At 40.6% G+C, this 19,201-nt stretch overlaps 1 protein-coding gene across 1 annotated transcript in view; it reads right to left on the reverse strand.

Moving 5' to 3' along the window:
• Window positions 1–19,201, reverse strand: part of PPM1H (protein phosphatase, Mg2+/Mn2+ dependent 1H) — a 252,010-nt gene that overhangs the window by 149,651 nt on the left and 83,158 nt on the right. The window contains exon 2 of the mRNA XM_090273548.1: window positions 764–929. Coding sequence (XP_090129674.1) covers window positions 764–929 — 166 coding nt within the window. The remainder of the gene's footprint in view (window positions 1–763; window positions 930–19,201) is intronic.

Consider the following 19,201-nt stretch of genomic DNA (forward strand, 5'->3'; position numbering starts at 1 on the left):
AACATAAACGCAATGAGACACTCTTTCTTAGTTTAAAGGAGCATCCTAGGTCCTTTGCAATCCCATATACAAAAATATCCTCAGGATTGTCAGAATAAATAGTCATATTTGGGTCGTCCATTTGATGTCTCTCTTCTGCAGGACCAAATAAGCAGCTATAGACAGAGTACCACTCACTCCATACTCTTTTCTGAAGGTTTCTTCTGAATTTTCTGAAGATGTCTGCTTTATCCTCCAGAAACTGGAGGGAAGAAAAAAGCTTTGTGGTTTGCCTGTAGGGTCGCCCCATGGGATACAAGGGCCAAGTGAGACAAATATTAATTTGCAATTGTGTCAGGCACAGGTGCCAATGGACCAGAAAGGGGAAGAAGCAGGCAAAATTATGGCATGGCTGTGAGCCAGTGGTGACAGTTATTTCCACCCCTTGTGAGAAGCTGCCAAACTAGTTCCTTCATAAAACCTGTGCAGCGGCTACCTTAAAACCATCAAAATTTCGATAAACTAATTCTTGCAATAAAATCTGCGCATGATTTGTGTGTTTTATTTACTTTCAAGGTTAAAAACCTACACACCAGTTCCTCATATATATGTCACCTTCAGCTTTGACTGACAGCCTGAGTAGGGACCCGCCACTCCACTAACTCTGGGGACACTGCTTTTCTCTCTTCCACGATAGACCTGGATTCAGCTGGAACACCTCCCAGTGGGGCCAGAGCACACATATCCCTCTCATTCAAGAACCAGGGATAAAGGAGGGTCTTACCGAGTTCTCCTTCAGTTGCAGCCCCTCCCCGTTGGGAAGGGAGGAGCGTCTCTTGGTGGAGTTCCTGTTGGGGGTGGAGGTAATGGCCCCTGCTTTCTTCTTCACAGTGAGCACCTCGCAGCTGGCTTGGTCTTCATTGTGTGTGCTCTTCCCTGCATTGATAACCCTGGAGAAGAAGCCAGAAAAGGTGGTCAGACAGAGTGATTTCCGAAAAGCTAAGAGCTTAGTCTCTGGAGTCAGCCAAGCCCATCTGTCTCCATGCCTGGCACAAAACTACAGCCCCCCTTAATGCAAAGCATCTTGTGAGTTTCTGAGTAAACTGATTATTTAAAAACGAAGTTATATTAGCACATTTGAAAACCTTCACTAAAGCACTGTTCTGAGCTCAGCTCACCTTCACAGTGTCTGATAGATGTGATCAACTCCATTGATTCATTATAGTCAAACAGACAAGATAATTCCTCTTTCAGTAATGACAAGGAAGACAGATCTACTGGCTCAGGGAATTCTGTTGCATTTCTCGAAGTAATAAAGAGCAAAACCACCATCAATCTTATCAAAGAACAAAGCAGCAATTTACAGCACATTGTAAAACCCAGGGGAACAGAGACCCACAGTCCACTGCTGCCCTGCCCACTTTCACTGTAGACACAGAGAAGTGAATGGATCAAAGGTTTACTCTCTTTAATTATCTTTAATCCTTTATCTCTTCTGTAGAATACTCATCACAATGGATCATCACACCAGGCTATAGGACACTGATTTGTAAATGTGGTGACATCATGATATTATGGCATGTTGACACTGCTTTGGCCTAATTACTAAATGTTTTAAGCCCAGAAAAGCTTCCGAAAAACATGCTACATTATTCATATACCTTTCTGTGCATTAGGTAACTGCAGATTGAGCTTGGGTTTCAGCACCATTTTCTTTTTAAGTAATTAAGCAGCAGCTAGAATAGATTTCTGGAAAGAGCTCTCCTCACTGTGCCACTGGCTGTTTTCTTTCCAAAATGTCAACAGTGTCATAGTCAGTGACAGAGTGAGTGTGGAAGATACAGAACTCAGTGGCACAGAGAGAAAAGAGGCTTTTAATTTTTTTCAGGGTAAGATAAATGAAAATCCCCTCTAGAAATGTGGCGTGCTACATGGCTGTACTAATCTGGCTATACTCCCTCCTAACAAGTACGACAATCTTCATATGATTTCTTTTTTACTTTTAAATTCTGAAATAATTATAGATGCAGAGAAAATTGCAAAAATAGTACTATACAGATGTATCCTTCACCCAGCTTCCTCCAGTGGTAACATTTTATATAACTGCAGTACAATATCAAAATAAGCAATTGAACTCATACAATGCTATCAACCAGACTGCAGATCTCATTCAAATTTCACCATATTTTATATAAAATTGCCTTTAGTTTTGAAAACTGTATAGATCTCCATAAACCAACGCATATATGCCTCAACCAAATAGGAAACAGAGAGCAAATTGAGATTTGAGTGCCACGAGACCTGAGGGAGTGGGCTTCAAGCACTCTTCGGTCAAACCTTGGGATTCTATGGAGGTGTTTCATACATTTTAATGTTTACTTTAATTTTTTTTTAAAAGTATTTTGGAAAAAAAGACAATAATTTAAAAGTTCATTCCCATCTGTTACATGTCAACACATATATGCCATTTATATATTTGGGCAGCCTTGGCATACATCATAAGCCTTCTATCTTTCCTCTTTAATTGACCAGTATTAGTTGATGGAAAGAAGAACGGGGCCCAGAAGAAGAATAAAGGATGGGTAGGTCAGATCTCCTTGTCTCCAGAGAATTCCATGGGGTTCATCCAGGGAGTTGCAGCTGGAGCTCTTAAGACACAACATGCATTTGACTGAAGTTTCCCTTTTACTTCCATCCTTAGAGAACAAAACCAGGCAGAAGGAGGTTCAAAAATACCACCTGCCTCTTCTTAGTCATTGGCAGTGGCATCCAAAGCAACGTGTTCAGGGTGGACTGATTACTGGGTGGGAAAGTTACACCCCCATGGTCTCCCACATGAGCACCTTCTCTAGGGACAGCTGAAGTGGAGGTTTGGCTGGGAAAACCAGTTCGTGACAACTGTCCCCTCCATATTGTCCTCTGTACAAAAGCCTAGTCGCTATTTCTGGAACTTCACATCACACTGACCATCACTTCCTAAACTTATCCTGTAGTCAGGTCTTTTTTCTCTTTTTTTAAACAAAAAAAGTATCAGTCATCTCCAATAGCTACGTGCCAGGCTGACTCATCTGCCACTGCTGCTTTCCAACAGTCAACAAAGCTACTATAATTACATCAATCACGGAGCACTGTCCCCGGAAAGTACTTTTCATCTTTTCTCTCTCTCAGCGGATATTAAACTCCAGAGCTGATGGAACTTCAGCAAGAGGCCCTAGAAACTTTATTTTATGTGCAAGAAACCAGGGGCCGTGGAAGGCTGTGACTTGCACAAGGTCACACAGCAGAACACGGCAGAGCTGGGAACACATTGAGCTCCCAGAGCTTTCTGCTTCAGCTCTCGGTGCTGGTATTTTCCTCTTGTGTCTATTCCCATCAGCTCTTGGTGCGGAGGGCTGTAGTGCAATGACTCATCGAAGCCAGAGAACCACAGAAGAACAATCACGGGTGGCCTTAACTTTGCCATTTCATGTTGAATACAGCTAGTGAGTGACACTAATGAAATATCACAAAGTCAGAAATGGCAGCCTAGTGAGAAGACAGCAGCCCCAACCCGTAAACCTGCTTGGTCGGATATCTGATTATTATTTAGATGAAAAAGTCCGGCAATTTAAAGCCACTGCCTTTTTAAAACATACAACTCTTATCCCATATTTTATATTATTTCAAATTCCTTACTCCACATAGCTTTAGGACAAAGCCCTAAATCTTCTCAGTTTACTCTGCTTTATAAAAAGCTTGACCTCTAGCAATTTATATTTTTGATTTTGTTTAGAGGCAAATGCAAATGCTTTGTTTACTAAATGTAAATAAAACCTTTAGTTATGTCTAAATTGAGGGAAGCTGTGCTTCCCAAGCTAAGAGCATCATGCTATTAAAGATTCAATAACTTCTTTAAATGTAAGCAGCTACATCAGTAGCTACTACACTTCCTTCTTGTCCTTTGCTCCAGCGTAAAGTCAGCACCATCTTGAGATCAACAGGAACCTCTATTAGCTGTGCATTCTTTATCTGAACAATGCCTACTCATGATGCTTAATTTTAAGACTTTTAAACAAAATGCTAGTGGGCCATCCTAGTTTGGTGACCTTATTTTCCAATTTCCTACAAAGCAGGAAAACAGCTACTCTTATATTCAACTGGAGGGAACAGAGCACAGTAGCCAAGAACACAGGCTCTCTCTCCAGAATGTAGCAACATAGCAGATGCTCAACAAATGTTTGCGGAATGAATGAATGAAATCAGACAGGGATCAGTTCTGCTACTTCCGAGAAATGGAGTCATAATAGTGTCTTACATCTGTGGAGTACTAACTATGTGCCAGGGACTGCTGTATTTTACATTTAGTAATTAACTCATTTAATCTTCTTGTCAACTCTATGAGTTAGCCACCATCATTCTCCCCTTTATAAAACACAAGTCACAGCTACCAAATGGCAGTGTTGGGTCAAATAACTTTACTTCAGGAAACCTCAGTTCCTTAGCAGCACCTTCATGTATTAAATTCTGGGAGTTGCTAAGAGGTGTGCATGTGTGTGTATTGAGAAGTAGGAATTTTAGTCATCTGAAATCAGGAATAGGGTGATTTTGTAGTAAGGAATAAAATTCAGGTGGGAGAAATGTTAAGAGGATGAAGGGGAACAGTCGCTACTGTCTCTTCAATACAGAAAGTTAACATCCAGGTCTCTCAACTCTTAAAAAAATAGGCCAAGACAGTGACGTAGGCAGACAGGGCTCACCTCTTCACATAACCACTTCAAAATTACAACTAAAATATAGAACAACCATCAGCCAGAACCGTCAGAAACTGAGTTGAATGGAAGTCTGACAAGTATGGAATTAAAGAAACCACATCCATCGAGACAGAGCCAGCAAGCTGGTGCCACATCTAAGACTTCATCAACCTGGCTAACATTGTTTGACCCACATTGGAGATCCCCTGATACTCCACCCCACCCAATTTATGCTCCAGCCAAACTGCTTTTCCATATGAATGGCTGGTCTTGGCTCATGCTTCACAGCTTCCTAAGTCCTATCAAGCAAGCAACACCTGGCTTCAGTGAGCTCCAAGCACGGCACTACCATAAGCCAGTTCAGATTCACAGTTTGGCTTTGCCTGGGAATCTCTAAGCCCAGCATAAGTAGCAGCCATCTCAGATTGCTTTATAGCTCAGGGTGGGTGCCCCAGGCAAAATACAGGTAGGGGCTGATCTTGGCCTGCACCACCTGGGAAACCCCAGGGCCAGGGCACCCAGAGGGCAGCTACAGACCACATCAGAGCACCACTACAATGTCCTACCCAGCTGATCCTCATGGAGGACGCGGGTTGGGGGTGAGTGGTCACAGCCAATCCTTGCACTTGACTGGCTTGGGTAACTCCCTCGCATTGACCTGCCAACAGCAACCAAGACTCAACTACAAGAGGAGGGTGTACTCAGCTCACACAAATGGCGCACCTCGAGTACCCAGGTTGGGTGATAGGTGAGGCTGTGCCACTGGACCCTAAAAGACATACTACCAAGACATAAGAGTCAAAGCAGCTGTACCCAAAACATAGAAACAAACACAGGGAGGCTGCCAAATTGAGGAGGCAAAGAAATATGGCCCAAATTAAAGAAAAGAACAAAACACCAGAAAAAGAACTAAATGAAATGGAGATAGTCAACCTATCAGAGACAGAGTTCAAAACACTGGTGGATCAGGATGCTCACAGAAATGATTAAGTACAGCTACAAAATAAACGAAGAAGTGCAGGTTATACAAAGTGAAATAAAGAAAAATGCATAGAGAACCAAAGTGATGGGAAGGAAGCTGGGATTCAAACCAATGATTTGGAACAACAGGAAGAAATAAACATTCAACCAGAACAGAAAGAAGAAATAAGAATGCAAAAAAATGAGGAGAGGGTTAGGAACCTCTGGGACAACTTTAAATGTACCAACATCCAAATCATGGGATGCCATAAGGAGAAGAGGAAGAGCAAGAAATTGAAAACTTATTTGAAAAAATAATGAAAGAAAACTTCCCTAACTTGGTGAATGAAACAGACATACAAGTCCAGGAAGCAGAAAGTCCCGAACAAGCTAGACCCAAAGAGCAACACACCAAGACACATCATAATTAAAATGCTAAAGTTTCAAGATAAAGAGAGAATCTTAAAAGGAGCAAGAGAAAAGAAGAGAGTTACCTACAAAGGGGTTCCTATAAGACTATCAGCTGATTTCTCAAAAAGAAACTTTGCAGCAAGAAGAGACTGGCAAGAAGTATTCAATGTGATGAAAAGCAAGGACCTACAACCAAGATTACGCTATCCAGCAAAGCTATCATTTGGAATGGAAGGGTAGATAAAGTGCTTCCCAGACAAGGTAAAGCTAAAGGAGTTCATCATCACCAAGCCATTATTACATGAAATGTTAAAAGGACTTATTTTAGAAAAAGAAGAATATCAAAACTACAAACATTAAAATGAAAGCAAACAACTATCAACAACAGAATCTAAAAAATAAAAACAAAAACTAATCAAACAACCAGAACAGGAACAGAATCATAGGTACTGTATGGTTATCAGCTGGAAGGGAGAAAGGGAAGAAATGGGAAAATGGTACAGGGATTAAGGAGCATAATTGGTAGGAACAAAACAGACAGGGGGATGTTAAGAATAATATGGGAAAAAATGAAGCAAAAAAACTTACATGTATGACCCATGGACATGAACTAAGGGGGGGAGGGGCAGATTGCTAGAGGGAAGGATGGTACTGGGCAAAGGGGGTCAAGGGAAAATATTGGGACAACTGTAACAACATAATCAATAAAATTTTTTTTTAAATCATGACACATTTGCCCTGGGAGAGACACACATGGCAAAGTTAAATTGATTAATGGGTTGTATTAAACCTACCAACCTACATTCAATTGAACCAAAGCACCTAGAGTTTTTATTCTCCTTGTTAAACCAGGTAAACACAGAATTTTAAGTACTTGGAAGTCCAAAATCCTCTGTGTGTATCAGATGCAGCTTGAAACTATGGCCTGGATCCCAGGAACAAACGTGACCATGACTGTGACATCTCAGCAATAGCAGAACCTATTTAAAAAGAGGAAGCGATTCATTTTATGCTCCTGTCATATGCTTGGGAATTCTGTTTTCCTTCTTTCTGTTTGTGAAATACTCTAATCATAAATTTAAAAAAAATCAACCCCACCTGAGTTTTAGCAGGAAAGTCCTAACTTTCATTGCAACAATTAAATTATCAAGTTATCTGCCTTCTCATCTGTTCAAATCCTTATCTACAGGGACACTCATCTGATAATGACACATAGAACAGGTCCCTATTACTAAATAGAGACAAGTAAGTAGTCTCAAGTATTCTCAAGTAGTGAGCCTTTGTCATAAAGGCCACTGGTCCAGAGAACTCACAGTGGAACCATTTTTCAAAAGGATTTAAAAGACAGTCAATCCACAAAGGATAGTCACAGCTGACATTGTTTTGAAGGATTCCCATGTATTGTGTACTATGCTAAACATTTGGGAGGTGTCAAGTTCTTCACCACACCTTCCCCATCTCCCTCCCCACTATGAGGTACTTGGCAGAGTGCAGAAGGCACAAACAAGGACAATAGTCACACAGACCTAGTCCAAACTTGGGACTCTGATAATTACAAGCTCCTACTGTGTGTTCTTGCCCCAGTTGCTTTCTCCCTCTAAAATGCAGATGGTAAGTCACATCTAATCATAAAAGAGTTGTAATAATTAACTGATCTAGCATGAAAAGTATTTAACAGTGCCTGGCACATAAGTCAGCGCTCCATACATATTATTAAATAACAATATCAAATACAAAGCTGTCTATCTGTTCTGTTGGGCCCAGGGGACCTGACCCAGCTGCGCTGGCTGAAAGAGCATCTCCCCTTCCCTTTCCATCTGCACCTCCAGGTGGCAGAGCATGACACTTCTCAGAACAGGGACCTTGAGCAAGGCTACCCTGCCCCCGAGTCCCCTTCTCAATGTTATCGCAACACTCGAGCCACACATGTGATGGTGATCTGTACGCAGCAAAGCATTCACACAGTTAGGAACATGTCATTTCTAGATTCTTACCCAGACCTGCCCACAGATGCCATGCCCGGGCCCCAGGCTCCCGAACTCAGAAACTCTGGTCCCAGACCCACAGGAGAAGACTAAATAGAGAATTTATGTTTGGTTTAATTTGGTGGTTTTGTTGTTGTTGTTACACTGCTTTGTTTTTGAAGAAAATAAAAACCTGAACAGCTTAGGCTAAAAGGTTTACACTAACTGTCAATACTTCTAAGGAGGCAGCAATTACGCAAGGTAAGAAAGAGGAAGTGTTTTATAAAGGCCATCAGCTGAGGTAAGATATTGCAGATTCATATACAACTGAGAAGCAGACAGCAAAAGGCTGTAGGGAAAGAGTTGGTAAATGAATCATTTATGGAAGACCAAATACAACTATCAATTATTAAAACTGTCTTTTCTAGGTAACCTCTTAGGCGATGTGTCCTGTGATTCTCTGAAGTGGTTAATGACCACCCAGAGAGGCTGGTACCAAAGGACAACTTAATTCCCAACTCCAAGGGAGTTAATAACCTCTCTTTCTTGGTGTACTGGAAAACCACAGGTCTAGCCAGGAACCCAAGCGTCTGATAAAAGCCATCAGCAAAAGCAGCCAGGCATCCATCAAGAATAACAGCTTCTCCCAGACAGTTTCTGACACCTAGTTGAAAAGGCAGGATAAACACAGGCCAGGAAAAGACCACATCCTGGCAGGTCTTCTCTTATCATGCGAACTTACACCTTCTGGGTCCCAGGCTCCCAGCTATGGCTGATGTAGGGATATGACCAATCAGGGGTTGCACACTGGGGTCTTGGGGTCCATATTCAGTCCACAGACAGGTTGTTATTTTTAAACTTTTGCCCACGAAGTGTTTTTTTTAAGGTGACTTACCAATATTTATAAATTGGGATATTTATATTAAAAAAATTATTTTTTTCCATTTCTCTTGAAAACGAATGCATCAGGCTACACACCTATCAAATTCTTGTGTGACAACATTCAGCTGGACCTGAGGGGAGGCAGCCCCACCAGATAGGACATGTCTTCCCCAGCTCACCCCAGACCTCACTCTGTCCACATCCACCATCTAAGTACCAGCCTGGCTTCAAAGGCATTTGATTCTGCAACCCTGCAATCATATCGCTGTGACTTCAAGAATAAACCAAGAAAACTATTAGATGAATAGTATATATTCACCCTATTGGTTGAAATAATTACTTTAAAATATTCGTCATGTAACCAAATAGGGATAAACCAAGACTAGAGCATGTTTTCTGCTTTTAAGGAGCCCAGAATCATTGATAACAGGGAGACCTCCTTAGATATAACTACAGTTTGTTCAGATTGCTGCCATCCTCGGGATATGTGTCAAAATGGGTCTGAGGAAGCAGAGGAGGAGACAATTCTGCAAAAGTGTCCTGGCTGGTGTGGCTCAGTGGACTGAGTGCTGGCCTACAAACCAAAGGGTCGCTGGTTCAAATCCCAGTTAAGGCATGCCTGGGTTGTAGGCCAGCTCCACACATTGATGTTTCTCTCCATTTCTTTCTCCCTCCCTTCCCCTCTCTATAAATACATAAAATCTCTTTAAAAAGGTGTCAAAGATGAGGTGGCATCATGCTCAGTCATGTGGAATAAGGGAGAAAATAAACAGTCAGAGAAAAGGCAAGAAAGGGCTCTCCAAGCAGAGGAACAGCCTGCAAAAATAGGGCGATGTGAACTTGATAGAGAGAGGTGGAATGTGACCCAGGTACAGACTTGGTCAAGGTTCTACATCAGTCAGCCCAGGAAGTTTTATGGGAACTTGATCCTGTAGAGCCCACAACCAAAGGGCAGAATCTAAGAATGCTTAAACATAGGACTAGTATGATCAAAATCATTTAGGAAAATAAGAGTAGTGGCCGAACAAAGGACGATTATAGAGGATAAATGACAAAAGCGAAGAGATCACTTAAGAGTCTCTTGTAATAGTCCTGGTGACAAAGCAGCTGTGAACCAATCGACAGCTCTGGGTGGAAAAGATGAGAGGAGGTGAATGAACTGAGTAAAACCTGCTGGACGTGGGTGGTGGAGGAGAGAAGAGCAGCTGAGAATGCCTCTCAGGTTTCTACTGGCAGAAATGAGCCAATGAGAAACACTGATTACACAGGGAGATGAGGAAATGAAACAAGGTAGGGAGTTCTGTGGGATGAGATAATGCGACCGGTGTTAGGTTAGTGAAAAGAAAGTTTCATGATTCCAGAAATTACAAAGGCAGTGGCAGCCAATTTCAGCTTAACCAGGTCGGCAAAGTATGGCTCATGGGCCAAAGCCAAGCTTATGCCTGTTTTTGTGTGGGCCCCAAGCTAAAAATGGTTCTTTCATTTTTGAGTTGTTGGAAGAAAAAAAATAATCAGAAGAATATTTCAGGAAAAGTTTATGAAAGTCAAATTTCAGTGTCCATAAAGTTTTATTGGAACACAGCTACATTTACTCATTCACATATTGTCTATGGTGGCTTTCCAGGTACAACGGCAGAATCGGTAGTTTTGACAGAGACCATCTTGTTCACAAAGGCTGTACGATGTACTGTCTATACCTCTACAGAAAATGTGTGCTGACCCCTGAACTTAACAATTAGGCTGAACTTTCTGAAACCTGTTTCTGTCCAGAAAAAGTCCAGCCATTGTTAATATAAGGAGAACGGTCTGCAGGACATCGGTGTAACCTGGCAGCCAAGGAGAGTGGACTGGAGTGCACATGCGTGAACAGTAACGACTTCACTGCACTACTCAGTGGGGGTGGGGGGTAGACACCACTGAGTGAGCATGTGTACTGTGTGGCCATTGCATTCAAAACAACTGAGTGAGTAGAGCATTGCATTTTGCATTAAGCTTGAACATTCCTCTGGGGAAACTATTCAGATGATTCAGAAGGCTGTAGCTATGGGCAACTGGTGATTGGCAGCTTCCTCACAACAATGCAGCTGCTCATGCATCACATCTTGTGCAGAGTTTTTTTTGGCAAAACATCAAATCACCCAGGTGACTCAGACCCCCTACAGCCCAGATTTAGTTGCCTGCAACTTCTGACTTTTCCCAAAACTAAAACCACCTTTGAAAGGGAAGAGATTTCAGACAATCAATGAGATTCAGGAAAATATGATGGGGCAGCTGACAGCAACTGGGAGAACTGTGTGAGGTCCCAAGTGCCTACTTAGAAGGGGACTGAGGTGTCATTGTCCTATGTACAGTGTTTCTCGCATCTTGTATCTTCTTCAATAAATGTCTCTTTTTCACATTACATGACTGGATACCTTTGGCACAGACCTTGTACTTTGCTGCTAGCATCTAGCGGCCACTGACAGCATTTATCCACCTTACCAATATAACTAAATAACTGGAGATCAAAAAATAAACACTAAAGATCAAAAGAAGATACAGTGTTGCTCTATAGATTTCCCCACATACGGGCCAATGTTTTCTTTTTCATATTGGCTGTTTAGAAATGAATTCTTAACATAGTAAAGATAAAACTCAAACAGTTGCCTTTGAGTATTTCCTTTCAGTTATTCTCTGGGTCCTTTTGTGAAAACCATTAGTATCACCAAAGTCCAACTTCCGTATTTAGATAAGGAAGTCTGGACTTGGTCAGAGGCTGGAGAAATTCCCACACTAGGCCAGAGCTACTCTGTTGAGGCCAAGTGAAAGATAAAGGTCTTCCCCCAAATATTTTAAGACTGATAGTTTTACATTAAAGCAGAAAAATACTTTTTGCAGGTTAAGAACAATATTACTTGCACGTAGCTGTCAGCTTCTGTTGGCAATTAATGGGGGAAAAGCAATGTGCTTGAAGCTACTTTTCTAAAGATAAGGTTTCCTTTCTTTATTCACAAGCTGTATCCGTACCATCAGCAATGTGAGAGAAACGCATTTTTTAAAAAAACAAAGTGAAAGCCATTTTCAAATGTGTAATTTTTAAAATGTGAACTTTAAAAGCCTGAAACTAATAAAATGAAACCAAAAGATGCAAGTATGCTCATCTCCAAAGACATCAAGTAAAATAAATCAATTTTTAATCAGTAGTTTCTTTAAAACCCCAGATACCATCTTAGGTTTTCCCTTGCTCTGGGATAAAGAAAGTTCTGGGCAATCTAGGGCTCTGCTATTTTTTTTTTTTTTTTTTTTTTTTTTAGCCTTAAAGCAATAACACAGGAAGAACAATTTTATGCAGAAGAGGACTGTTTGGTGGTAAAAAGGGTGAAATGCTAACCTAAGAGTTCTGGTGCCTGCTTTAGAGATAATTTTTAAAAGTGTGCTCTTGTCCTTCATGTGAAAGGTGAAGGCCACGCATCCTCATACCCACAAACGCGCTGACTGTGCCACCTAAACACACCCCAGGTTCAGGAAACACCAGGTGGGGGACAAGCAGACAGGTTTCTCTCTGCTACAAATTTGGAAGGCACTTTGGGGGAACCAGATTCCACAGGTTTGAATCCTACCTCAGCCAGGAGGTATGTGCATGACTTTCAACAAGTTACTTTATACCTCCTAGTGCGTCAGTTTCTCATCAGTAAAGTGGGAATGATTGGCAGTACTTATTGGGTAGTTATCTGACTATTGGAAAACCAAACTGTTTAAAGCACTTGAAACAACTTTGTTAATGCTAATAACCCTGAACACAAGCATGGTAGTGTATTATCCTCATTTTATTGGCCCCAAATATATTGTAGACAAAATGATTCAGTTAAACATCGGAGACAAGCCATTCAGGCATTTTCCCATGGCAGCTGAGGTTTTAAACACTGTATTGTGTTCACAAAAAATGATGTCTTTGTAATTAGTTGTACAACAGCCTATAAATAGAACGCAGGTATCGCAAGAAGTAACTACGACATACCACATGGTTTCAGGACTCGAACACACTTTTTCAGAGCCAAGCACAGTATTACTGCAAGTGCACAGAAGAGCAATAATTAATTCTCCCCTCCTTACTTCATTTTTTTTTTTTTTAACACATACTTCATTTTAACTGAAAATATGCTTTGGAAAATTTTCACCCCTGTTAACAGTAACTGGTAGAGAAAGTCTGTTTTGTTTCCAAATTTAAGCCTGAACAATATAAAGAGTAGCCCTTTCAAAGATGGTTGTTACCTGATCTAACTTTTTTTTTAACCTTTGTGCCCAGACCTAGTCAGATGTCAGTTAACAATTCAAGCCTCCCTAATTTACAAGGGAAAGACATGCCAGGTTAAGCTGAGGCCTCAAAAGGGCCAATGTGGGTTCCATTTTAGGCTAATTGATCTCTCCACCCTCAAAAAGCAAGAAGGTGCAGTGAGTCTGCTTTGGCCTCGAAGAAGACAAATGCATGGCAAGAATGTGAACTACTTTAAACGGGAGGCCCAATAGTAAATAAAAAGAACAAGGCGGGCTACAGATATACTTCAATCAGTTCAAGATAGATATGCTCCAGGATGCTGTTTGTTGATTCTGGTCATGCCTTCCACAATCTCAAATCACATAGCAGAGGGTGGGCACTCAATCAACATTAGCTGAATGAACAAATGGACTTGTCCTCCCACAGGGGAGATGAGAATAATGACTGAGTTCTCACCCTGCCCATTTGTTTCTTAAAGCATAAAATATTTTTATTGGGCTGTCCCATCAATTGGCTTCAAGGAAAATAAGTCTGTGTTCCAAAGGAAAAATATATTTAATAATAAGCGCTAATGACCTTGGGGGCAGGACATGTAAAGCGAGCAGAGCAGTGGCTGATGAAGTCAGAGGCTACCGCTTCCCTGGGTGGAATCTTCATCTGAACTCCACCTTCTGCCGATAACCAAGTGCTCACTCAATAACAGTGCTCTGTTACCAGGGTCAGCTTACCAAAAAGGGCTTGGCCCTCCCAATACTGAAACACTGCTGTGCAGGAGGGAAAATCCAGAGGCCAAGAGGGGACCGAGAGGTAGAAGACAGGCAATTCCAACACCATCCGTGTAAAGCTGCACCACAAAGCAATGAATTAACTCAAAAAGTGGGAATTCTCTTTACTTGAAATGTCCAAAAGCTGGTTTGTCACTTTTCATGGATACTCTGAGGATCTCTGCATTGAATGAGAAGGTTCTAAAAATTATTTTCTGACTGTTGAGTCTGTAATCGTCCTCACCCCCACCTCCAGTTAATGCAAAACCTCAACTGCCTTAAGAGATAAAATTAATTTACATGGAACATAGTTTTAGAGCAGTAATTGTCTTGCTCAGATAATTCTCTGGTACCTGGTAAATCATATTTGACATACAGTAAATTGAAATGGAAACATGATTAACTGAAACTTCCTATCCCAACCAGCCCTTTAATGTGGGGGCTGCAAGAGAGCCTCAAATATTGCTGTTCCCTGAGGCTCCCAATCTGGCTTTTCTTCCTACCCAACTTTCCCTGGGAGCTCTTCTCTATTTCCAAGGCTGCATTTAAGATCTAAACACTAAGCACTTCTATATCATATCTCCAGTACAGATCTCTGGGGTATCTGACCTGCATTTCGGATTGCCTTCAGAATATTTGTATTTGCATATTGCACAAATTCTAGCTGCCCAAACTTGTACTCATTTTCCCCTCCTCCTGCTATCTACCTCTGTCTCAGATACGATATTCCTTCTGGTGTTCCTGCCTTAGTGGACGGAGAAGTCCAAGGAACATCCCTGTCCTAGCCTTTTACTCTTACCCACATCTAACCAGCAGGTTCCACTTCACAAGTAAGACTAAAATCCCCCATGTCCCATGCCTCATTCAGGTCTTCATCACATCCTCCAAGCACCGCTGCATAAACTTCCTACCTACCTGCACCCCCATACACACAATAAAGCCTGTACAGTGTGGCCAGACTGACCTTTCCCAATCACATATATGGCCACGTCTCTCTCATGATCAAATTGCGTCAAAGAGATTCCAGTGATTTCAGAATAAAGTGGAAACTCCTTAGCTTGCCACACAAGGGTCTTCATGATCTGGCCCCTCTCCATATCCTCAGTCTCCCATCTGTTCTCCTCATACCCCTCTATTCTCAGCCATAAACTACAGCCTGGGGTTTATGGAAAGCAATTCCCTCACACAGCTCTTTCCCTCCACCCAGAACGATCTTCTCTTGTCTCACAAATGCCCCCCTGTTCTTGAATGCTCAGTTTAAGCACCACATTGTTTTAAACATTGTCGTTTTTAAACATTGCAATGAAACTGTTAAGTAGTTTGTTGTTACACCGTTGAAGATACCTGGACTAGTTGTGTGACTTGCATAAGTTAATTTCTAAAACTCAGTTTATTTAGCTTTAAACTTAGGCTACTATGTAGATTAAGAGAATAATGAATGGGAACCTTTTGGCAAAGAGAGACACATATTATCTTTTCAGATCCCCTTTCTTGTAGACATTGTCTTTCCCTCCTACCCTCCTCCATCCCACTCATATAGTTGGTCCCTGGCCATAGCTGATTTGTCTAGAGATGGCCACCTGACTCTAGTTGAGCCACCAGGGTTGTGTCATGGAAAATGAAAGAGAGAAAAGGGTAGGAGAAAGAGAGAGACAAAAAAGAAGTGAAGCAGATTATGTAACAGTGGAGTTTGAATCTCTACCCGAGTTCCAACTGTTTCCAAGACTCATTTATCCTTGGAATATAGGGTAACCCCAATATCCTATGATAAATTTCCCTTGTGTGGCTGTCAATTGCTGGTTGAGTCTAACAACACCCAACTCTCACACACACTCATTTGTATTATTACTATAGTATGTACCTGAAAGGCAGAGGTAGAATCTTATTTGATTTTGTATTCTCAGTAGAGCACCTGATATATACAGCAAGCAGCCAGATATCTATTGAATGAATGGTTGACCTTAGGGGAGAAATAGAAACTTGGAGTTAAAATTCTATCACAAGTTCAAGAATCTCTAGATACCTGTCCTAAGCAGTAAAAGAGATACTTAAAAAAAAAAAAAAAAGTAGCAAAATTGACAGTTATGACCAGAAAGAGGCCCTGAGATACACTTCTTAGTCACTCGTCAGGCATACTTACTCCCTTAAATATCTTTGACTTGTTATCAAGTTAGCTAATCAATGTTTATTGGGAGGATTTTTTTTTTTAAGCTATAGTCTATGAATGCACATTAAACTAATGTAGAGACCTATTCCTGATGCTTTCCATAAGGAGACAGTAAAATGTTCAGTTATTAGAAATTTAGCAACTGAGGAGAACTAACCACCATTCCCAATCATGACCCTGGGATATAGAGGGGTCTTTCATTAGTCTCAGAAATTGCTGGGAATTTTGCATACTCGAAATGAGCTGTTTACCTTCATACTGCACGTCAATCTAGAGAATAAAATAGATCCCATTGTTCCAGAACCCTGGCTATAGTCAGAAATAGGCTCTAAATGGCTGAGAATGAATTTTAATAGCGGAACCAGGACCATGACAGAGGAAATCAGGAGGAAGAATTTTTCTTCATAAAAAGGGCCATGAGCCTAATTTTCATTTCATTACATTTCTAAATTGCATATATTTTTGTACGCTGGTTACAACATATCCTTTCTGTATTGCCACTAAGTACAAATTAACCAGTAAATAAAAACAGTGCAAAATTCTTACATACATTTTCAAAATACTTTCTAACTTACTAATGCATTTCTAAAGGGCTATAATCCAAAAAGTTTGTGAAATAGATGACTGATTAACTTAATGTACATTTCAACCAGAACATGAGATCCACTTACAGGCTTAACTGGAAATTTTACTAAACCATAAACTAATGAAGCACAACACTGAATAACTGAAAATGACACTGTTTCTATGGAAAAGGACATTTAGAATTCCAAGCTCTGTTTATAATGGTTTTCAATCTTTGTGTGCCTTCAAGTCACTTACTAAAACAGTGATTTCTAGGTTCCGCTCCCAGGGATTCTGATTCAGTAGATTTAAAGTAAGACTGAAAAAAGCTCTCAAGTGGTGGTAATTCTTTTGGTTTTCTAGTGACACAGTGCAGCACTGGCCTAGATGACACACAGCTCAGGCCAGGGGCTGGAATTCCCTTCAGTGAGGGAGTGAGGCATACTGAGCTAAAGAACAGTATGTGATACTCAGTTTGCAAGCCAATGGTGCTGGTTAATATTGTTGGAATCAAAACTCAAGAGGCTTCTAGAGATGGAAAGGGGATCCCAGAGAGGCACAGAGGTATGGTGGGAGGTACGTGAACTTGAGATGGGTCGCTGTGAGTGTGGCAGGACCATGACTGCAGCCATGGGGACCCCCAGTGAGTGAGCTGGGAATAAGAGTCTGGACGGGGCTCTCTGGAGTCACTAGTTGCAGGGGAGTGAGTCTGCGTAGTGGTGGCTGAGAATCTACCACGCATGGGACTTACATTAGAAATGGTTGGCAGGAAATAAAGAAATGGTAAGAGGAGGTGGAGGAGGGAAAGGCTATCCAATGGTGTAAGTGGCTGCAATTCAAAGGGATGAAGGGCATTCTAATTACATATGGGACCTGGAAGGTAAATCTTCTGGGGTAACTATCCTCATATCAAAGATAATTATATACTATCTATATTCCAAATTATTAACTATAAGATGCTTTTCACTATTAAGAAAAATGACTAATATAACATTTGTCAATACTTTACAATTGTACATCATCTCATTTGAACCACCCAACAGTAAGGTAGATAGAAAATGTATTATTTGTCCCATTAAAAAAAAAAAACTGAGTCCAGAAAGTTGACTGACTAACCTAGGTTCAGACAGCTACTGAGTGGTAAAGCCAAAGGCAGATTCCAAAGTCTATCTCTACAACTTCCCTCCCCTGCAGAGAAAGGAAGCTGAAAGTTCACAGGTCCAGAAGGAAAACCTGAGGTCTGCTGGTATCACAGCAGCCAAGGTGATGAGGAGTTAAGAGAAAGTGTCAGGTGCTAAGAAAAGGCCAAGTGTCTACTAGATCTGGCATTTAAGAGGTTGTTGGTAAGGACGATACAAAATCCAAAGCACTAAAATACTCTCCCCACCCAGAGAAAGAAAAGTTGTAAGGTGATGAAATGCACTAAGTCTGATATTGAATTTACTAGTTTCCAAGGAAGTATTTCACTTGTCTATCTGTTTTTACGAATAAGCAAAGAAAAAAACATAGTATTGCATCCATACCTCTTCATAAACAGAATTTAGCTCTAATCCCCAGGGAACACCATTAACTGCTCAAAGAGGCTCTCATATTCCGAGAAGTTACAAATACCCATTAATAGAGTAACCTGAACAATAAATGACAACTTTTAATGAGCTCCAAGCTCCAAAGCTGTACAGAAATTTCAAATTTTTAATGTATGTGTTATCATAGTCAAAGACTTACTGATAATTTATAGCTTTGCGCTTCCATATTATTCTTTTGAAACTCAGATTTAACTTCTGGTAAGCAGAAATTTTAACATTTTAACATTTCATGAAGAGAAGTTTTTGTTATTGTTGTTTTAAATCCACATCATTACACAATCTCCAGGATACAGTCAATGAAAGAAAGCAATATTATACCGTCTTTGGTATAAGAAAAAAGAACATACACGCTTGCAAATAAGTGTGAAAGAATAAACTAGGAACTAATAAAAACATATCTGTGGGGCTCTATGTGGGAGGGTGGGATAAAGAAAAACATGGAACTACTTTTTTAAGTATGTATATCTGTTTAAAAAATTATTTTGACTTTTGCAAATTAAATAAAAAATGAAAATGCACACACCATATAGTTGAAAACAAACTCAAACTGCGTATTAAATTAGTAATAAAACTACACAGGTAGTTATTGCCAAGTGGCTTTTGAACAACGCGGGTATGAAGGAAAACCATCTGTAAAAAAATTTTTTTTATTTGCTCAGTAGTTTTTCTGTTAGCAGAAATAATGGTATTGAAACTTTGTAACTAGGTTATGTATAATATTAGGATAAGGGAAACATCAATGTTACTTATTACGACCCAAGATTTTAAATGTAAGCCAATAAATATAAATTAAATTCAAGTTAAGAAAAACCTTGTTATATTTGAGTTGGAAATATCAACAGGAACTCAACTATAGAAACACACATTTCATAACTCTGCCCACCTTGAGGTCCCAGTAGTAATGACACACAGGAGTGTGTACATTCCAAGCACCCACAC

This window comes from Furipterus horrens, unplaced genomic scaffold, assembly GCF_987537825.1.
Source record: "Furipterus horrens unplaced genomic scaffold, mFurHor1.1.pri manual_scaffold_4, whole genome shotgun sequence".
Classification (NCBI taxonomy): domain Eukaryota; kingdom Metazoa; phylum Chordata; class Mammalia; order Chiroptera; family Furipteridae; genus Furipterus; species Furipterus horrens.